Source organism: Xenopus laevis, chromosome 8S (genome assembly GCF_017654675.1).
Source record: "Xenopus laevis strain J_2021 chromosome 8S, Xenopus_laevis_v10.1, whole genome shotgun sequence".
In the NCBI taxonomy this organism is placed as follows: Eukaryota; Metazoa; Chordata; class Amphibia; order Anura; family Pipidae; genus Xenopus; species Xenopus laevis.
The window spans coordinates 102,326,456-102,336,651 of record NC_054386.1 but is presented as its reverse complement, the minus strand read 5'-3'; the positions used below and the strand labels follow the sequence as shown (position 1 = coordinate 102,336,651).

General features: G+C 44.6%; 1 protein-coding gene across 1 annotated transcript; it reads left to right on the top strand.

Moving 5' to 3' along the window:
* The first annotated feature begins 2,910 nt into the window (after nucleotides 1-2,910).
* On the top strand, nucleotides 2,911-9,562 carry LOC108700419 (C2 calcium-dependent domain-containing protein 4C). The gene is made up of 3 exons (XM_018233584.2): nucleotides 2,911-3,800; nucleotides 7,522-7,588; nucleotides 7,677-9,562. The coding sequence occupies exon 3, from the start codon at nucleotides 7,735-7,737 to the stop codon at nucleotides 8,857-8,859; it is 1,125 nt and encodes a 374-aa protein (XP_018089073.1). The 5' UTR covers nucleotides 2,911-3,800; nucleotides 7,522-7,588; nucleotides 7,677-7,734; the 3' UTR covers nucleotides 8,860-9,562.
* Nucleotides 9,563-10,196: the final 634 nt, after the last annotated feature.

The following is a 10,196-nucleotide window of genomic DNA, read 5'->3' as shown; positions in this document are numbered from 1 at the left end:
GTATGAACTTAGTGAGCGTGTCTCTTTAATATCCGACTATCAACCTTCCAGCAGGTGATAGTGAGCTCGCTCGCCTTTTAAATCCACTCACCGTGTCAACTAACCAGGAATGAAATAGTGAGCTTGCTTGTCATATCCCATCAACTCACGCAGGATTTGGATTAGTGCCAACACCTGTGGCTTTAAATCCGCATCACCAGCTTCAGCAGGATCGAATCAGCTGAGCTGTAGCCTTTATAAATGCCCCATCAACGCGACGCACATCCACCAGGATCGAATAAGTGAGTCGCTGTGCTATATAAAATCCATCAACTCCAGCAGGATGAATAGTGAACTGTGCCTTTAAATCCCATCACCTTCAGCAGGATGAATAGTGAGACACTGCTGCCTTTAAGATCCCATCCGGATCCTCGGCAGCAGGATGAAGTAGGTGAAGCTCGTGCCTTTCGAAATCCCATCACTCCAGCAAGATGAATAGTGAAACGTGTGCTGTGTATATCTCCATCAACGCTGTACAGCAGGAAGTGAATTAGTGGAGCGCTGTGCCTTTAAAGTCCCATCACCTCCGCAGCAGGATGAATCAGGTTGCGCAGTCTGGTTGCCTTTAAAGTCCATCACATCCCAGCAGGATGAATAGTCCGAACTGTAGCATTTTAAGAGATCCCGGATTCACTCTTCGCGTAGGCAATGAATAGTGAGCTTGCTGCTTTAAATCGCCGATCGAACGTCTCCCAGTAGGCATGAATAGTTGAACTGATGCGTTTAAATGCCATCAACGTCTTCACGCCAGGGATGAATAGTGGTATGTCTGTGCTTTTACTAATTCCCCATCACGTGCCAGCAGGGATGAATAGTGAGCTGTGTTCCTTTAAAATGTCTGCCAGTTCACCGAGTCCATGCAGGGATGAATAGTGAGTCTGGTCGCCTTTAAATCCATCAGCCTCGCAGGAATAGGAAGTAGTGAACCCTGGTGCCTTCTACACCTACCTCGGATCACCTTCAGCCAGGTGCACTGAAATAAGTGAGCCTTGGTGCCTTTAAATCCACATCACCGACTCCCAGCGAGGATGAATAATCGTGAAACTGTGCCCGTTTAAATCCCATCAAACTTCAAGTCGAGGATGAATCTGCGTGCAGGCTCGTGGCCTCTTATATCCCATCACCTCAGCGTAAGAGATGAAAGTAGCTGTTGTAGCATGTGGCTCTTTAAATCCTCCGAGCATTCACCGGTCCAGCAGGGATTGAATAGTGAGCTGTGCCTTTAAGCCAAATCCCTGATGGTCAGCGGATGACGGCCAGACTTCCTCAGGAAGATTCCCTGTGACTTTACAATCTGCTCTTCAACACATGTTGCTTTAAGGAGAGTAATACGAATGGTGTCTGCGCTGGTCTTTCATGTGTTGAGAGCTCACTCGTCCCAGAGACTTTCTTTGCTTTGGTTTTACTTCCCCTTTAACCTTTAATGTAGATGAGGGCTGAGCGCTGCAGTCAATCAGTAGTATAAATGTTTGTGCATTCCCAGCCAGGGTCACATTTCTCACATTATATATATATATAAATCCCTGCCATAAAGCAAAACAAAACTGCTGTGATTTGATGGGAAGGAAGCAGCGTGAGTAACAAAGAGAAAATGAATGTCTGACCTGTAACTGGACCTGCAGAGGAATTAATGATTGAATTGAATGGAAATGTAGTTTTTTTATACAAAAATTGAGAAGTTCAGCAAAACTGTTGCCCCCGGTGTTTCAATTCACTGTGGTACCGCCCAGCCCCCTCCCCTCTCTGATGTAAAACTGCACCAGGGCAACAGAATAATGAGCAGCTAATTCCCAGGGTTATTTATATCATGGCACAAGCAGTGCAGCACCTTGATTAACCAGCTGTGCGGCTTAAAGGACTGTGCCGTTTAAATGAGTGTGTTAATGAGTAAATGCACGCGATAACATTAATTAGGAGCCATTGTGGTGTGGAATTAGTCATGTCTCGCACACTGGTCCCAAGTGAAATTACACTCTAAGTACGGTAGATATTGTGAAATGGGAGATTGCCCTGCTCCCAGTAGGAGCTTAAGTCTTCTTCTACGAGTCGGTATACTATACGGCAGACGAACTGGCGCCTTTAAGCAACGAGCTTACACATGCTAGGGTGGTATTTTACTATCGAATAGGGAGACCGCCTTGGCCCTGAAGGCTTTATCAGTCTCGCTAGAGTATATGCATCGGGAAGAGACTCTGCCGCCAAGGAGTTTCACTCTGTAGGTATAACTCAGGGGAGGAGCAGCTTGCTACCACATCAAGGAGAGCTTTACACTCTACGCATGGTTATATAGATGGGAAATGCCTGACGCCCAAAGGAGTCTTACAAATCTAGTAGGTATGTGGAGACATAGACCGCTGCTCCATAGGAGCTTACACACGTGGTAATACATGTGAGAGCCCTCTGCCCGCCAAAAGGAAGGGTTTACACGGGTCTAAGTGGTATACTGGATCGAACAATAGTAGGACCTGCCCTAAGGAGCTTACACTTGTGGTATTTTCTTTGGGAGACTCTGCCCCATATTGACACTCTAGTGGTTTATAATCGGGAGACCCTAGCCCATTAGTGTAGCTTACATCTATTGATAGAGTATAGGATGGGAGACGTCTGCGCAAGGAGCTTCTTACACATCGTTTGTATAAGTTCTATGTTAGGGTTGTAGGTCCTGCCCAAGTGAGCTCTTCACTTCTAAGTGCGTATTTAAATTGGGGAGAAGCATGGCTCTGCCGTCCAGAGGACAGCTTAACACTGCTAGTGTGTTATTATATGGGATAACAACTTACGCTTCCTCAATGGCTTAGCTACTCTAGTGGCTCATGAATGGCGCAGATACCACTGTCTCAAGGAGCTTACACTCAAGTGGTAAAATGGAAGACTCTGCCCCAAGAAGCTTACACTCTAGTGTATAATTGGAGACCTTGTCCCAAGGAGCTTACACTCTGTTGGTATAGGGTATAGGAGCTTGCAATCTGCAGGTTCCTTCCAGTACATTTTCGCTGTGTTGTGCTGGAGGAAGGAGTGGGGGCCCTCAGGCACCTGTATACGGCCGCACAGACAATTCAGAAGCAGATGAATGAGATGAAAGGCGCATAACTGAAGTGCATGCTCATTAGCCGAGCGCAGGGACGTTACCAGGAGAGACACTGTATCTATTCATGTGCAGTTCCATTGTGTAGAGCAGAGTATTAGTAGAGACCACTGAGATACTGGGGAGAGACAGAGCTGAAGAGACAAACAACTGAGCACAGGCAGAGAAGGTAAAGAAGCAGGGGGGCCCCACAGCCAAACAATAAAGGGGCCCCACAACTTCCAGAAATTGACCTGCTTTACTAATATATATCTCAAAAGTGCTCATTATTTAGGGACCCGTGGGCCCCCCTGCATCTGAGAGGGAGATTAGGGTTCCCTATTCACAAGAGCTCACAATCCGAAGCTTGAGGAACAAGTGGGACCCAGGGGAGTTGGGGAAAGTGATGATCCAGAGCAGCACTGCCACTGAAGGGTTAAATCCGCTGGACTGGGACCAGGAAATTTAGAATAGAAAACAAATTGTTGCGGCAAAGCCAACGAGTCGGAGCAACGAGCTTTCCTAGAAGGAAGATTCCCACTCGGAAGACTGAAGCCGAGCCAAGGCCGGGGGGCCGGCACCCTCTAACACTGGTGCCAAACACGAGGCGTGGGCCGGGCAAGTGACGTAGCACCCAATGTGGCTATAAAGGTGCTCACATCATTACACCACTCACTCATGGAACTCAGCTAGCCAGGTAAGTGCCCCACTGGATTCTAATAGTCACCCGGGAGTTGGGGTGTCTCCTGTCTAACTGGGGGTTCCTTCCATGTGATAACTGGCAGCAAGGAAAGGGTTACTTTTGTGCCTTCACATTTTAACAGAGATTCCCAAAAAGTTGTCTTTTTCTGGAAATAGGTGTGGGAGTTGTAGTTCAACAACAGATGTGATGCCTGCGGAATATATTATTTCTGTACTACAGAACTGCAACTTCAGCCTATACATACCTGGCCTACTGAGTGCAGCCAATGCAGAACAGCAACATGTGCTTTGATATGGAGTGTCTTTGTATTTATATAATGTATATATATATATATGTGTGTGTGTATATACTGTATATAGATATATATATATGTGTGTGTGTATATACTGTATATATATATATTATATATATTATCTGTGTGTGTATATACTGTATATATATATATATATCTGTGTGTGTATATACTGTATATATATATATATGTGTGTGTGTGTATATACTGTATATATTATGTATAATATATATATATATATATATAATATATATATATATATATATGTCTTTGTATTTATATACTGTATGTGTGTGTGTGTATTTATATACTGTGTATATATATATATATATATGTGTGTGTATATACTGTATATATATATATGTGTGTTTTGAATTTATATACTGTGTATATATATATATGTGTGTGTGTGTGTGTATATACTGTATATATATATATATATGTGTGTGTATATACTGTGTATATATATATATATATGTGTGTGTGTGTGTGTGTGTGTGTGTGTATATATATATGTGTGTGTGTATATACTGTATATATATATATGTGTGTGTATATACTGTATATATATATATATGTGTGTGTGTGTGTATATACTGTATATATATACATGTGTTTGTATTTATATAATGTATATATATATATATGTGTGTGTGTGTGTGTGTGTGTGTATTTATATACTGTATATATATATATATATGTGTGTGTGTGTAGGACCCCCATCCCCAAGAAACCCCTGCGCTGGACCCACAGGGAGACCATTTCTGTGCTTGGCCAATAGGAGGAGGCGGCACAGGTCACACTGCGGTGACTTCCTTTCATTGAGCCACACTTGCCTTATGGGACTAGTAGGAAAGCCCAGGACTGAGTCACCGACTGGACAATAAGGAGCCAATGGGGAAGCGGATGGGAGGGAGTCCTGGGAATTGTGTCTTAACGGGAAGAGGCTTCATTAAGGAACGAGTCATATTCCAGGGAAATGGGGGCGCAAATGCCATTTAATTCTCGAGGTTCCACAAGGGCCACATTTCAGGGATCTCCCTAATTAGTGATGAACAGTGTGTGACATATACTTGCCTCTCTGTAATGAACTGGGGGTTCAGGGGGAACGATCAGGAGAAGAGGGAACGTCAGCAGCTAAAGTACAACCCCTGCACTCAAACTAAATGGACTGATCAATGGAAAGTTACACTTTAATGATAATATTGGAGGTTACACATTCATTATTTGATTCTGTTTTGTTATTTCTATGTTTTCATTATCCTGTGTTCTGAGCAGTATTTATTGACTTGTTACTGTGTTATAGTATTTTATCAATAAATTGAATTCCTACATATAAAGTCCTGCATGTGGTATATACAGTAACTCATATTAGTCCTACCACCCCTGCTGGGAGTCTGTTCCCTGTATCTATCCCCCTTTCACTCTCCCTCCTATTCCTTTACTGTATTAGTCCTACCACCCCTGCTGGGAGTCTGTTCCCTGTATCTATCCCCCTTTCTGTAAAGTATCACTTCCTTATGTTCCCTTTCACTCTCCCTCCTATTCCTTTACTGTATTAGTCCTACCACCCCTGCTGGGAGTCTGTTCCCTGTATCTATCCCCCTTTCACTCTCCCTCCTATTCCTTTACTGTATTAGTCCCACCACCCCTGCTGGGAGTCTGTTCCCTGTATCTATCCCCCTTTCACTCTCCCTCCTATTCCTTTACTGTATTAGTCCCACCACCTCTGCTGGGAGTCTGTTCCCTGTATCTATCCCCCTTTCTGTAAAGTATCACTTCCTTATGTTCCCTTTCACTCTCCCTCCTATTCCTTTACTGTATTAGTCCTACCACCCCTGCTGGGAGTCTGTTCCCTGTATCTATCCCCCTTTCACTCTCCCTCCTATACCTTTACTGTATTAGTCCTACCCCCCCTGCTGGGAGTCTGTTCCCTGTATCTATCCCCCTTTCACTCTCCCTCCTATTCCTTTACTGTATTAGTCCTACCCCCCCTGCTGGGAGTCTGTTCCCTGTATCTATCCCCCTTTCACTCTCCCTCCTATTCCTTTACTGTATTAGTCCCACCACCTCTGCTGGGAGTCTGTTCCCTGTATCTATCCCCCTTTCACTCTCCCTCCTATTCCTTTACTGTATTAGTCCCACCACCTCTGCTGGGAGTCTGTTCCCTGTATCTATCCCCCTTTCACTCTCCCTCCTATTCCTTTACTGTATTAGTCCTACCACCCCTGCTGGGAGTCTGTTCCCTGTATCTATCCCCCTTTCACTCTCCCTCCTATTCCTTTACTGTATTAGTCCTACCACCCCTGCTGGGAGTCTGTTCCCTGTATCTATCCCCCTTTCACTCTCCCTCCTATTCCTTTACTGTATTAGTCCTACCACCCCTGCTGGGAGTCTGTTCCCTGTATCTACCCCCCCCTTCACTCTCCCTCCTATTCCTTTACTGTATAAGTCCCACCACCTCTGCTGGGAGTCTGTTCCCTGTATCTACTCCCCTTTCACTCTCCCTCCTATCCTATTAGAGGCAGTATGAGGCCAGACAGCAGATATACAGAGACAAGTGATACCAGGAATACCTGCAGGGCACATTGTTAAAGCTGCCAGTAGACAAATAAGGGGGTGGGGCTACCAGACGTTTATGGGAGGGGCAAAAAATAAAAAGCCGCAGGCACAAAGGCTCACACTCTGTCCCGTGTGTCTCTAGGCAAAGGAGTGAATGGGTGAGATTCTTTTTTCAGTCTGAGCTACAGTGTCGCTGCTTTCCTTTCTCTGTGTGACACTTGTCTCTGTGCCGGATCTTTACACTGACAGTTAATTGCACCAAACGCCCCCGGAATGTCCAACCAGGAGATTTATATTGTGTCGCCTCCCACTCACATCCACTTATTCCTTCTGTGATTGGCTGTCTATTGTATCTGCCCCAACCTCTGCCCCTATGTCTCTGCACATAAACCTTTTTATCTGGATATTAGTGTGTGTCACATCTGCTCCCCCTCTTACTAACCGTACAATCATATATATATATATATATATATCAGTAATAATATCCTTATCATTTACAGTAGGGGGTACATTATCCTTTATAATACATGAGTGATACTCAGAGTTCCCTGTATAACTCAGCCTGCAGCCTTGTGCCTTTATATGGTCACAGAACAACCCCTCAGTGACTTCTAATATCCTTATCATTTACAGTAGGGGGTACATTATCCCTTATAATACATGAGTGATACTCAGAGTTCCCTGTATAACTCAGCCTGCAGCCTTGTGTCTTTATATGGTCACAGAACAACCCCTCAGTGACTTCTAATATCCTTATCATTTACAGTAGGGGGTACATTATCCCATATGTTGATAGTACAGTATTTCTTGTTGAATACATATAATAATGATATATATATATGCTGCTTCTTTGTATATTAGGGTAGCCATGGAAACAGAGGCCTTTGGTTACACAGATCCAGTAAGGATTTCTGAATGATTTTTACAGGTAAGCCATGGGGGTGGGGTATCAGATTTGGGGGTGCAGGTTTTGTGTAATCCCCTCACTAAATCTCTATATTTTGGTGCCATTACAGACCCAGTGTCATCTGGCATCACATTTCCACCCAACCCCAAGAAGCCTCTTCCAAGGTCATGTTCTGCTCCAAGAAGAAGGTGGCGCACTCCTACCCCAATATCCTCACCCCTGACCAGATCCCCAAGTTCTTCATCCCTCCAAAACTTTCCCCAGCGCTGGTCAGGGCAGGACATGGCAGAACAGGGATGGAAATGAGACATGAAGGGTTCAAACCCAGCCCCAAGGCTTTGCTGAAGTCAGCGCACCGCCATGTTATTCAAGTTGAAGATGTAGAGGGTGAGATGGAGGCATCAGATCCAGTGACTCACGGGCCTTTCTCTGCTCCTCTAATGGGGGGTCTCTATTTGTCTGAAAGTCCCAACACACGCAGAAGAGAGTCTCTCTTTCATGAGAGGTGCCCCACTCATGGACCTTCTGAGATGACCTCACTGGATGGAAGTACCACACCAAGCTGGAGAAACTCAACCTCAGACTTGGGGGTACATCAGGTCTCACTCGGAGCCATGGACAGTGACACCACTTCTTCTGCCGACTCCTCTCCCTTCAATTCTCCTCTGCTCACCCGTTCCATGGCTGGGAGCTTGGTCGGCCAAGTCTATGATAAGCAACGCCTGTTTGGTCGCCCTCTAAGCAGCAAAGCCTTGGACCGGACAAACTCCCTGTCCACCGAGGAGACCAGTTCAGCAGACACCAGCCCCTTTGTCACTCGCAGAGACAGCCAACGTGGGCTAGGACTTTCCATGGTCCATCTGGTCCCACCACAAGTCTTTCATTTGGACTTTATCTGCTGCCAGGAGAGGTTGACCAAAGAGACGGAGATCCTGATGGACAAGGGAGGGCTTCTGCGCTTGTCTGCTGAGCACATAAAGGAGATGGGGCGCCTTAGGGTGAAGCTGGTCAGTGCAGAGAACCTGTACCCACCCTATCAGGACCCCAAGAACATTAGCTGCTGTGCAGTGATGAGCCTACAGCCTGGGAAGCAGCAGAAGCAGAAGAGCACGGTCATACGAAGAAGTCGCAACCCAATCTTCAACGAGGACTTCTTCTTTGAAGGGGTGGAGAAGTCAGAGCTGGACTCCAAGAGCCTTAGGGTGAAGATTGTTAACCAGGGGTCCGGCATGCGCAGAGACCAATTACTGGGTCAGACTGAGCTCAGGCTCTGCTCCATTCTACCCCCTTAATAGATTGGCCCAGGGTCATGGAACCTGTTGTGGTTGGACAAGGCCAAACATTATTCTATCAGACTTAATGACTAAGCACCGACTTTAACCAAGGACTGGTCGCGGTTTATATATATATATGTGTGATATATTCCCAGTTATACATGTAATATCAGTTAGTAGTGCATAGATACGCTCCTATCTGTAACCCTCCATAGTAACCCACTAACTGTCCCAGTGACCCCAGTTCCCTATACACCCCATTAGACTCATGGGAAGTGGATCTACTCACAGGACTTGGGGTTCCCCTTTAAAGTTACGTTTGCAGAGTAAGTGTTAGGGTGCTGCTGTACAACAGTGGGTGGGGCAGGGCACATGGGGGTGTAACTGGGAAGACTGGGATGTGGCATACGTTGCCTTTTTATCCACGGATTTGTATCCCCATCAGTCTGTCCATCATAAAGTGCGACTGTAGCGTTGCTCCTGTGTGACTTGTCTCATTGACTTACATTGAACAGAAATGTATCTACAAGGGAAGGGATAAAACAGCAGCTCCTCAAGCTCTAACCCAAAATATCTACAAACCAACCATGCGAGGAGGATAAAGGCAATATATAATATAATACACAAAAACCACAAATATCTTGTAAATTATATCCTTATAAACGGTGACTAGTGATGTCATCAGTTATAAACGGTGACTAGTGATGTCATGACTCACTGAAACTTGTGTATTATAATAAATAAAGCGCCCCTTGTTGGAAAATATAAGGATATTAGAAGTTCCATGACCTGTATAAAAACACTCGGCCAATGGTCATGGAACTCCTCAGTGACTTATAATGTCCTTATATTTTACAATAGGGGGCACTTTATTGACTGTATATAACAGAGCTGATCATTATAGGGAGAAACGCTAATAACTGCCACAAGGGGGCGGTACAACCCAATGTTCTTTGCCGTTTCAAGGTAAACTGATCCCTCTCTGAGAAAGAAAACCATTTCTAATTAGATTATAAATGTATTTATATGATTATAATTATCATTATTATTATTATTATTAATAATAATAATAATAATACAACGACTACATTGTGTCGGAAGTCAGAACCAGAACTGCGCAGAATATAAAGGGCCAGACGCAATTACACACAAACTGAGGAATGATGAATAAATGGATATTAGGGAGTGTGGAATTTTAATTTCTTTTCTGAAAAAAATGTTTTTGTTTTTTTTTTGCTCTTCCACCTGTCTGGTTGCTAGGGTTGCAGCTGTTAGCAACCAGGCAGTGGTTTGGAGGGTCTGAATGACAATAAATGACACATTAATGACCAAGTAATTCTCACACTAACAGCACA

Coding starts and splice junctions, on each gene's coding strand:
- LOC108700419 (XM_018233584.2), top strand. CDS start 7,735: ATGTTCTGCTCCAAGAAGAAGGTGGCGCACTCCTACCCCAATATCCTC.